Source organism: Scomber japonicus, chromosome 16, assembly GCF_027409825.1.
Source record: "Scomber japonicus isolate fScoJap1 chromosome 16, fScoJap1.pri, whole genome shotgun sequence".
Classification (NCBI taxonomy): domain Eukaryota; kingdom Metazoa; phylum Chordata; class Actinopteri; order Scombriformes; family Scombridae; genus Scomber; species Scomber japonicus.
In genome coordinates this window covers 21,059,267-21,071,085 of record NC_070593.1, presented here as the reverse complement: position 1 = coordinate 21,071,085, position 11,819 = coordinate 21,059,267, and the positions used below count along the sequence as shown (strand labels likewise).

At 41.1% G+C, this 11,819-nt stretch overlaps 2 protein-coding genes across 4 annotated transcripts; one reads left to right on the top strand and one right to left on the bottom strand.

The window, feature by feature from the left end:
- Window positions 1–550: 550 nt before the first annotated feature.
- zgc:154055 (uncharacterized protein LOC556036 homolog) lies at window positions 551–6,049 on the bottom strand. Of its 3 annotated transcripts, none has more exons than XM_053335447.1 (11): window positions 5,665–6,049; window positions 5,235–5,291; window positions 4,733–4,841; window positions 4,457–4,582; window positions 3,313–3,486; window positions 3,010–3,227; window positions 2,734–2,895; window positions 2,214–2,355; window positions 1,076–1,296; window positions 799–950; window positions 551–720 (listed from the first exon to the last, which is right to left on the bottom strand). In XM_053335447.1, the coding sequence occupies exons 1-11, from the start codon at window positions 5,847–5,849 to the stop codon at window positions 620–622; spliced, it is 1,647 nt and encodes a 548-aa protein (XP_053191422.1). In that variant the 5' UTR covers window positions 5,850–6,049; the 3' UTR covers window positions 551–619. The 3 variants fall into 3 exon arrangements, with proteins under 3 accessions (XP_053191422.1, XP_053191424.1, XP_053191423.1); XM_053335448.1 differs by having other exon boundaries at window positions 599–707; window positions 785–950; XM_053335449.1 differs by lacking the exon at window positions 5,235–5,291.
- A 1,519-nt stretch (window positions 6,050–7,568) lies between these two features.
- Window positions 7,569–9,599, top strand: fam167b (family with sequence similarity 167 member B). Its single transcript, XM_053335657.1, has 2 exons — window positions 7,569–7,924; window positions 8,384–9,599. The coding sequence occupies exons 1-2, from the start codon at window positions 7,622–7,624 to the stop codon at window positions 8,645–8,647; spliced, it is 567 nt and encodes a 188-aa protein (XP_053191632.1). The 5' UTR covers window positions 7,569–7,621; the 3' UTR covers window positions 8,648–9,599.
- Window positions 9,600–11,819: the final 2,220 nt, after the last annotated feature.

Genomic DNA, 11,819 nt, shown 5'->3' with positions numbered 1-11,819 from the left:
TATAATTAAAAAGCATAAAACACTCTGTGGGCAGTTTTTAAAGCACTAACAATATGATAAAAATATGGAGGGATAAAAAGTAAGAAAGGAATAGCTCTACATTTTGGGAAATACACTTAACCACTTTCTTTCTGAGAGCTGGAGCCAGCAGCTAGTTAGCTTAGCTTAGCATAAAGACTGGAAACAGGAAAATAGCTAGCTCAAAAGGTGGCAAGATGTGCCTACAAGCTAATTTAATTTTATATCTTGTTTGTTTAAAGTAAGCAGTGTAACAGGAGTGTAAATACAATCATTTGTAGTTATACATATAGATGCACTATTTTTTGGCAGCTAGCGTAACTTCTCTGCTCATTGCCACACAACCTCTGGGTGACAGCATGTGTATTTCCCACAGATTTTTTTTTTACTTTGCTTTAAATCACACCAGTAATTCTGTTATTTTTTTCAACACAATTTTTTTTTTATCAAAGTATGAAATTGACTGTACATAAAAAACATCAAATTGTGAGGAACAATTCAGTTAAAAGAAAATGCACATTGGTAACATTCCTATATATGTAAATGTTCTACATATTCAGGCTGACCATCTCCACTCCATTGTTCATACACTAATAGAGCATCAGCTCAGTGCCAGCTTCCCCCACTCAATGATCATATTCCTTATTTCCTCCTGGGCTTCTTCCAGGTGGCGAGCCTGTTGGGTCCACCTCAGAAAAAAGCCTGTGGGAAAGACATAAGCTTGAGGCAGTTCAAAAAGCATAAGATCAAGATTGAATGCATACACCAACTGAAACTCACCTCTCCACAGCTGCAGGGACTGAGGGTGGACTGAAGGCCAAATGGCCAGCTCAGTGGGCTCATATAAGGGGTTGGAGTAGAGCTCTCTCTCTCTTGACCTCAGCAGGGCCTGGAACAAACAGTGAGTCTTCTCTTTCACTCCTAGAGCGCACCTGAGAGGGAAGGACAAAGACAGAAGAGTGAGTTGTGAGGTAACTAACAACATGCATGTATCAGCCATCTGAATATTCAGTTTGGCTGCCTTAAAGGTCTAGTCACACTCTGTGGTACGACTGACCTCTCCCTTTCATTGTTACAGAGGAAGGTTCCATAGTCAGAGGCGTAGACTTCGGTCGCCAGCCTCAGGAGTAGAGCCTCAGAGAACTCCAGTGCCAGGGGGAATTGGTGCCACACCTGCCACACACAGTCCAGCAACAGCAAGAAGACTGGGGATTCCTGCTGGAGACGAGCATGGGAGTAGGCTGAATGTGCACATCGCTGTTGGAATGGGTGCCCTGCCTGATGAGAAAACACACTTATTCATAAACACATACATACTATACAGCACACACACACTAAGTCACACCTAATTTTGCTGCTTATTCGTTTTATGACTGTCAAAACAAACAACTTGTGAAATAAAGCAACAAGGACTGCTTATTATGGGACTGTGAAAATTAGTCCTGATTGACTTGCAGTTTTAATATCACTCTTCTTAACCGGATGCAGAGTTAATGAAAAAGACTAATCTGAATCTATTATTACTACATGCAACTGAATGAACATTTCCTGTTAAGTCCTGTTTGGTCACACCACATGTGAAAATGTGCTTAAAAAAACTCTGCAGCTGCAAATGTCACATGTTAGGCATAATACGTGCATGTCCTCACTTTGGGTGCAACTCCTTTATTTAAGGTTATGGTCTTAAATTTGGAATTGTTTACTTTGTGAGAAATGTTTTTTTTCTTTTCTGAAAGCATTAAAATAATCACTGAGCTTTATTTTATATAACGTTGTTGTTGTTTTTTTATCGTATCCCCAAGATTATTTGAGACTCAGAACTTCTATCATTTGTAACAAAATGTTCTTGAACAATATATATGGCACAGTACTGTATGTCCAAAATGTATTCCAAGTCTTTGCAAAAGAGACACTTTAGCACCATCCCAGTCTTTCCATATGTCCAAAACCACTCCTTCATTCACACAAATTCATTAGTTAGCTCTGTGTGAGCATTAAATCGAAAATCGAGACACTTATCAGCCACTGAAAGGTGCAGGGCCACACAGCAGTAATCTTTGCATCTATAAAATTCTCAGTGTTGTTGATGTTTTTGAAAGCACCTTACTTATTGTGCATAAAGGTCACACTTAGAATTCACACACTTACAATAAAATGCACAATATATTCTAAAAAGGAATTTAGGGCCCTCTCACCTGTACCCACTCCCTGTCCAGCAAAGCCAGGAAGCCCTCCAGTGTGCGGCAACTTGGGTCCATGATGAGCTGTGCCAGAGTGCTAATGAGCAAAGTGGAGTCTGTCCCTTCAGAGCCATGCACCAGAACTGAGTGACCATCCCTGGACAAAAAACAATGCAGTTGTTCCTCCGTCTCTAAAGGACATGCATTTGATTTCTTGGCTAAACACCTACTGAGACATTTCAACTAGTGCTGCTGACAAATTTCAATGTGTTCGTGTTGTCAGTTTCTTATTCTATCCTCACATCCATAGAGTGTATGCATTTTCAGCTTATGTGGTATTTACTGTCTTTTAACATATTTTACAATATATTTTGCCCTTTTCAATAAATTAAGAACATTTAATAACCATATTATTCACACGCTAGCATTTTTGCATTTTGCTTTCTTTCAGTGAAAGATTTACTTGTGTCGTTATATAAGCACGAGATAAGAGCAGACACAGTTTAATCCCGCCACAGATAGCTGTAGTTCTTACCTCTCCACACACTCTGCCAGCAAGCCAGCTGTTGACAGAGCAGTCTGGACGTGAGACAGCCACTTTGAGTTTTCAAGCTTACTGAGCCAACGGTCCATATTGTTGGCCTCGTCACCACAGGCCTCCACCAGTTTAATTAGACTCTCCTGGAGTGCTTTACCCCTGCACAAATACATGTATAACTCTTATACACGTGTGCACATGCAGAATTACATGCAAGAAAATGAATTTGTTGTATCAATGTCATGAAACAGTGGAGAAAAGCATCTAGCAAACCTTTCCATCTGTCTGTGCAGTCTCTTCCAGTGATTGTAGCACGATTTGGACTCAAACCCTCCACCCGTCATCCGGGCCTGCTGCGCCTGCTGACTGGAGCGTGTGTCAATAATGTAACCTTTATCTGAGCCGTCAATCACAGCCTGGAAGAAGTGCTCATCTTCCCTGCAGCGCTTCCTATTGGCTCCCGTCAGTGGCTGACTGCTACGCACGATTACCTGGAAAGTGTTGGTGTTATTAGCAGTGGGAAACAGTTTGCTGTAAACTATGCTCAGTGCAGCAGTGTGGAGACAAACACCTCACCATGCCATTCTTCCTGTGGTAGTAGCAGAGGACAGGGAAGCGTCCTCCCTGTCTGAATTTGGCCACCTTCTTCAGCGCCTCATCATCTACGTCCATTGGGACGATGACAGCTGCAGGGTAGGAGGGACACACTGTGTAGTCTCTGTTCACAGTGCTCAGTCTCCACCTATTTTGCTGTAAACACAGGAGAGAGAAGGCGATGAAAGCTTGTCACAGCGACAACAACTAATGGATGAAAATTTGAACTTTGATACATATAAATAATGCAACCTGCAGTCAGTAAACTGTACACTCCATGTCTGATCTATACTCGCTTGATGCTAAAGGACACTAAAGTCACAGGAAACACCTCTAATATGGGTGGATCCACCTTCCTCTGCACATAGCACATGCAAACTGCTGACATGTCTACAGTTTAAAACAAGACAGCAGTTTGTGCTTCACTCTTGATTTTTGTGTCCTGTAAATGTAGTATTTTAAATGTAAAGTTTACCTATAATAGCCAAATTACAGCGTGGAATATAAAGCCACCTTGTTATATACGCTAATTAGTGTCAATGGATGCTTACTGGTGGTTTAAAAGTCCATTTGACAAACTGCAAAAATATTTCCTTTCCTTTAAGACCAATAAAATGTTATGGCTGTATAGCCAACTACTTAGCTCCATTGATAGAGTCGATTTCAGCAGGACCAATGTGCTTGAACATGCAGCTCCAACCAGATTGTTCTCCAGATTGTTCTAGAACGAAAGTCACCAGGCCAGCCTGATGAAAACTAAAGATATCTTTCTGGGCATGTTGTGCCAGTAAAACAACAATGTGTATAACAATGCTGTCTTGAGGGTACACCCTTCACCATAGCAACACACCATTCCCAAAGGAAGACATTTGTAAATTAAGCACAAATTCAAGCTGTGTGCAGCACATTCTAAAGTAAAGGAAAACAAAGGGTAGACCTTAGCAACCAGGGAAATCCTGAATTTTGACCCCTATGTTGAGTTTCCCTGGCACTTTCCTGTCATGTGGTTGCTGGATCATTGTTGGAAAAGGTTGCTTGTACTGTGTGTGTGTGTTTTTATGCATTTTGGAAGTATGTGCAGCAACAAGCAAGTGTTTAAGTACAGAGAGTTTATCATGTTACTTACAACCTCCTTCATTTGAGTGTAGTGCTTTTCAGGGGATGAGAGACCCCACTGGTCCTGGAGGCTGAGATCAGAAGGTCTGTAAAAGAAAGGGTACATCTCCGACACAGAGTCCAGACAGGACAGGGTCTAGACAAAAAGAAAGTGAGACTGTTGTGAGATATCATAAGAATGTTATCAGATGTAAAGACGCGATGAGGGCGAGGAGGAAATAATGAGTAATACATACATAGAAATATAGATTATTTTATCCCTGCCTGACAGCATTAATTATTGTACCTCAATAGAGCGTGCAATGTTGAGACACTGCTCCATGCCTGGGATGTCAAGCTGGAGCACACGTAGGTCTTTACACTTGATGGTAATCGTCCCTGAAGATCCAGATATCCTACATACACATACACAAACATACCCACACACATGCTGGTATGAATCCTACAAAACAATGGAAACAATACCTCTGTGTCCACTTCATGTTTTGACGCTAGCAGTGCGGAAAGTTTGACTTGCAGATAATGAAAGGCGTACCAAGTCAGCTGGGGTATGTATGTGTGGGGGAAGGGGGTTTCTCTTGATGACAATTTGACGAATTTCTGTTAGTGAGCACAGACAAATTAGGGAAGCTTTCACAGAAGACAAGAACAAGCTGTTAGCAGGCGACACACAGTCCAGCGTGTGTGTGGAAGGTGCTGCAATTTTGTTAGCAAATTTCCTTCTTCTTCAGTGCTGTGGACAACGAAAGCTGCACAGCAGACACACTGTAACACAAATCATGTCCAACCTTTCACTGCGGCCTGCACTAGAGAAGAGGCTGGAGTAGCCCAAAAGGTTTTCCACACTGGTTAAAAAGATGTAAGGAATAATGTAATTAGACATTAATTAGACACTGGATCATTCACTGGTGGTTTGTTGATGATTAATATATTCTTAATTAGTGTGATTATTTGTTTGATTATAATGGTTGTGATTATAATGATCAGAGTAAATCAATTCTAAAAAAGATCCATACGACATTGATGCTGTAAAAGTTTTTAAAGCAATTAAATGACGTTATTGGGAAGATAACAGTGCAGAATGTGAAGGCAACACCTGGAAACATCTGGAAACAAATGAAGTTAGATAGTTTTATTGTATGACGTTGTAACGCCCAGCTAAACTACCTGATATCACATATTGTTTTTTTTTATATATATATTTCTCCTCTTCCTCACCTTTTCTCGATGGCATCGATGTTCCTGAGTAGCAGTAAAACCTGCCGAGAGCTGCCCTCCTCCCTGTCTGAGAAGAGCAGGTGGTGGCCAGTGATACACAGGGTGCCTCTGCTCGGTGGGTGCAGAGGCTGCCGGAGCACCACATCCTCCACATTGGCGGTCTTAATATGCTCAGAAAACTCCATCAGCTCTTCGTCAAGCAGGAGTGTCCCGGCCCTCAACTTCAAATCACTTCCTCGCCTCTCTCTTAAGAAAATGAAAGCGAAGCTCCCTCCTTTGCTCACACTGCTGCTGGTTGGGTAGCACCGCAGTTGCGCTGTGTTTGATTGACGATAAGGACTCTATAAATAGATGTAGCTTCATAGCCAGGCACTATGTTGCAGCACACAGGTGGCGAAGCTATGAGAATGAAAATGTCTTGCTTGAGGCGACAAAAGACGGAAGTGCACGTTTCCTGAGGCACAGCAAAACTGAGATGTGTCACACACTGCTAGTAAAAGTTTTGCTCAATGTGGGGGTGCAGCAGGCAACAGCGATGTGATGCTATATAGGCAATGGCCGCTAGATGGCAGAATAATCAAACGTAAGAAAGTGGATCCCTACACTTTTGGCCTACGACCCTCAAAAACAGCAGTGTCTACTTGGGACCCCTCGTAACATGTCAGAAAATAGTTAAAAAATAACATTTAAAGTTCCCCACAGTCTACAGTATCTTCAAATGTCAATGTATTGTTTAGTCTGAGTAGAAAGAGTACTTTGTTTTATTTGAATATTTTTTAGAGACTTGAGAAGGTAAAAAACAGTAATCCATAAGAAAAAAAGTAAAAATGTAAAGTTTTTTTTGTTACAATTACAATTTTGTGCGTCCAAATTGTCCTGTATCCAATAACGTCTAATCAGGTAGCGACCCCTTTGCTTAATCTCGCGACCCCTTTACTTAATCTCGCGACCTCTTGTCGGGGTCCTGACCGTCTATGGTCCCGACACCCAGATTTGGGAACCACTGGTCTAAATCACAGCCAAAAAAAAAAAGAAGTAGCCTAAGTAACTAAGTAAATTTAGCTTTCCGTTCAAACGTAAAGCAGCTAAATGAAAATGCTGGCAGTTTAAGTTTTTAGTGGCAGTACATTAGCAGGTTATGCTTCTCAGATGTGATGATTTGATGCGTAGCTACGTTTCTTTGTCATAGCCTACCTGACAGTAAATTGATCAGCTATCTCTTGATTGTCTTTGGTCTGTCGGACAAAGTAATAAAAACTGTCCTGACACAATCAATCGACTAGTCGAAAAAACTTGAAAAGTTTGAAAACAATAATCGTTAATCGTAAAGTAATATTTGAAAATAATCGTTATTATAAAAGCCCACCTTTCAAAAGTATTATACTCTTACACTATAACACAGCATTCATGCATTACAGTGCATTTTAATGCTATTGGCATCTGTTGGATGGTTTAATCTATTTCAATGCCTCATGTTTATGTTTCATTTATCATACTTTAGTAGCCTAGAGTCTAAATGAGAAATATAGAAATGTATATGATATATGTGTTTGAGTAGAAATTTAGCCTATAGTCTTACATAGTGCAACTGTACTTTTCATTGCCTTTGTGATAAAATGGATTAAGTTGGAACAACACTTCAGTCCAAAACTCCAAACCCATTTTATTTGCTTGACTTTGTGAATGCAAAGTTAGGCTACGGCTTTATTTATGTATTTCCAATCATTACAGACAACGCGTCACCTCAACATTGTTCCAATGTCTCAAAGGAAATCTGTCTTCCTCTCATGTATCCAGCCTGTGCTTTATCCAGCCTCTCTGTCCTCAGCGGGATGGGCGGTCACTGCCTCTCAGCTCCCTATAAAGGAGATGAGGACCTGTTGCGCTCCAGTCGCCAAGCTGCCAGTCCTGAAAGCGATCTTTAAGTCTATTACCAAAGTCTGCTCTCGTTGCTGCAATGATGGATTTCAAGGCGTTTGGAGAAGAGTCTTCTGAGGGAGACGCGGAGGATCTGGACAGTGTGAAAGCACTGACAGAAAAGCTGAAGTTACAGACTCGCAGACCATCCTATCTGGAGTGGCAGGAGCGATTACAGAGTGGACCGTGGCAGGAGAGCTATCCAACTGACCGCCCGGACTCAGAGGGACAAGAGGTCTCCATGCCTGCAGTTTTGAGAAATGAGAGATCTGAGCTCGTAATTCGTAACATCTGTGGCTTTGATACTATTGATGATGCTTTGGAGTTTCTGAGAAAAGAGCTGGTGAGTACATGGCACTTTATTTTATCCAAAGATAGATTTTATCCAAGATAGTGCAAATAAAGTTTATACCATCACTTCAACTATTTGTTACAACTTTAGTCAAGAAAAAGAAATCCTCATATCAATCTGTCTGTCTATATCTTCCATGCTTCACCTATAAATTAGATAGTCAGCTTTTTCGGGTGTCAGTGATCTGCTCTGCATGGACGCTTGGATTATTTCAAAGAATTGCATGACTGACTTCATGCAGTACTTGCAAACTAAACAATATGATGTCTGTTTTCTCACAGTGCTTTGCTGTAACCCGTACATTACACACACCTGTAATCTGTCTACACCTTCTGATAAGAAAGATAAAAACTCTGATAAGAGTGCCTGAATTCAAATGTCAAACATCCACATATTTTCTCACTGATGCTCATTATCTTCTCAATCTCTCTTACTCATCCCCCTCCTCAGAGGGAGATGCAGGTTCAGGACAACCGCCTGGCCCGTCAGCTGATCCGACTGCGTGGGGAGATCCACCGGCTCAAAGTGGAGCAGGTATGCGACCGCCATAAGGAGATGCTCGATGATGCAACGTACGAGCTGGAGGAGTGTGGCGAGGAGTCAGATCTGCTGTGTGACATCCCCATGAAGGCCGCTTTCGCCTTGTCCACCCCGCTGAAACACCTGGGCCTCACCAAGATGAACATCAACTCCAGACGTTTCTCACTGTGTTAAAACCTCAACCCCTGAATCTTTGTTACTGAGGACGCTCCCATCGCCTCCCTCTCTGTTTGTTCAGGCAAATGAGGAGGTGTTTTGTCGACAGAGTGGCTGGCCAGCTACTGGTGCCACGGATGGAAATAAAAATGAGTCCTCTGACGTACACCGCGACTTGACAGGCATGAGGAAGCTTCTGTGTGCAGACCTGTAGAGGCACACACCCAAAAACACTGACACACCTTTCTGCTGCACAGAGCCTGAGTTGCTCTAACATTGTGTGTTCTTTGCACAGTGCAGGGTGAAATCGAGTAGCTAGATGAAGAATTAGACCTAGACTGAAATGTAAAGGTGAATATGAAATGGGCATTATGTTTGGTATCTTATACTCAGTTCATTTTGGTGTTGTAAAAACAAAGTTTGCCAAAGATGTGCAAAACATTTAGGGGGAGTGTAGTTATTAGTTGTTCAATGGTTGTCATAAAAATAAGAAAGCACTCATTTGTAGACAAAAAATGTCATGGGTCACATTACTTTACATGTAAAAAGGTTTTCCACAGTTGACTGAAATGAAAATGTATGAAGGCACTGTGTCTGGTCCAGTCTGAAAGAAATGCAGAATTTTAAAGTAAGCATGGTCCTTTGATAAAGTGACATAACATGTACATAGAAACCACCATCTCATACAGCATCCTCACAGGAAGTGGGAGGCCACACTCCCAGCATTTTTACACCTCTTCTTCATGAACCAAAAATATCTCTATGGCCTTGCCACTGCAGTGACAGAACCCAGGAGGCTCTTCTTAATGCATTTGTTTTCCATTACAGTCCAGAGTCCAGATGCTGCTGAGCACTATATATGGCTGGAAAGTGACCAAGTGTATTCTGTTGCTCAGTAAGCGATTCAGGGCAAATTAAATAGGTTATTACATACCTTAATATTATCAGATAGTAATCTTGTTGTTGAGTTATATTTACTTTATTATATACTTTATTACTTTATTATATTTTGTAGAATGTAAGACAAACAGCAGTTCACATTTTTATCATTCTATGCAGAATGATACTACTGTAATATGAATGTTTCTACTTGACAAAACTGTAAAAAGGTATACAAGCAAAAAGCATTGAGATGTATATTACCATTGCACAAACAACTGAATATTAAACAGATGTTTCCATATTCATGTCAATTGTACAATTTATTAGCATGCATACACACAGAAGTGTAAGATATTGATCAATACTTGATTGGAAAAGGTTATTTGGGTTAGTTCTGTGGATCTGTCTCGCACAATCCACTATCAATCTTATTTAGGGTAAATGTCACCACATGCCCCATCCTCAGCCTTAAAGCCACTCTACACAATAGCCTCTTCTTTTCTTCCACGAGACAAGCATGACCTGGTGTAATATCCAAACATATGAATGGGGCCCCAGAGGGATGTGCAGAACCACAGACATTGTTGGACATAACTAGTCCAACAAGAAACCAAATATGCCTTAACAGAGTGCAGCCACTGTGTGAAATGAGAGCACAACCAGGACTGTTGAAATGATGATAATGTGGCATACTCCGGGACACGGGTGACCTCATGTGTGACGTTAGACTTCAACAGTGGAAATGAATATCATATGGAAAATGCAAAGAGGCCGAGGTATTGCGCCTGGAGGCCTTATTTGTCAGTGAATTCTTTTTACAATAAAGCTCTGCAGACTTATGTTTCTCGTGCCACTCAGCTCTGCCCTGCAGATAGTTTCTCTTGACCTTTCCCTCATATCATAGCACGCTGTCATTACATGAGCAGAAGCTGATATTAGCTCAGTCTATCAGTTTATTTTTAAACTAAATTCCTCTAAAGATGCACGACAGGAATTTTTTAAAAGAGGCTGCAATTTGTTAAATGAAAGACTGGTAAAGTGTTCATGAGTAAGCACTAGCAGCAAACAAAAGCCTCACTCACATACTCACTCACTGACTCGCTCACATAAAGGCACGCAGCACCTGCAGCACGGAGCAGGAGGTAGGAGGGTCGGAAAACATTCTGCATATTGATAACATCTCAATTTGATTGCGTAACAGAATGTGATTTCCAACCACATTGGGTTGTAGTGACAGCTGTGGTCCAGGAGAGAATAGGAATACCCTTAAAGCCTCATAAGGCCATGCCGACAGCTGATCACCAAAGATGGCGACAGTCCTTTAGGCATCTGAAGCGCAGAATGATTAATCCCATACATGATGAATTTATCTGATTAGATTCTGCCTTTAGAAACTGATAAAATACTAAGAATGTGCACTGCATCATTTTCTGGTTGTCTTACTGAAATCAGCACAGCTCTTAAACATGAAACCGCTTCACCCACCCTCAAGAGTTACACTGTAACATGTAAATGGAAAAAAAAAGTAAACTCAGGTGGTTTCATAGCAAGTGAGACTTAATCTAAGCTGTGGCAGTTTTAGCACATATTTCTGTGCACTTCCTGTAATGTTTGGACTGACTTCCTGCCAGTGCATGCTCTGTAGCAGCAGCCGTTCACCACAAGAGACGAGATGTGGTCCACAGCAGAGCTTTCTGAAAGGCAGACAGCGCGGCAGCGCAGGCTTTCAGTGTGTTGGGAATGTGAAAGATTCGATAATTCATGTCCGCTCTTAGTGCTTGAATCTGACCACTCAAAAAAAAAAGTCTGAAAACAAGAGGGTAATTCTCTCATTTACATTTGTATATATTTAGCCTCTTGTACGTGAGAAATTGGTTGCTGATTTTGTTGTTGGTGAGAACTAAGGTCAGCCAAGTCTATTTTAAACAGGTTATTGGCCACAACCAGACCAGTAACAAACAAACCACGTGTTTAATTGACAAAAATAGTCTTGTTGTCTTGTTGAAACCTGGGACCCAAAACCACTACACAGGAAATAAGACTGTCCCAAAGTTACTAAAATGGTCTCTTTTCTGTGGCAATAATATCGATAAGATCAATCTGCAGCTATCTGAAATGCTCTGTCTTATCAAATACTTTATCTTGCGGGGTAGGTTCTTCTGAATAAACCCAAGACCACCACCTTAATCCCATCAAGGTTTTGTTTTAGAATAATAAATTTAAAGGTCACACAGATGTTATACACAAAAGTGACAAAAGTATATATAGCATCATCTAACTGTATTGGAAAATTCATATCTTGGTTCCC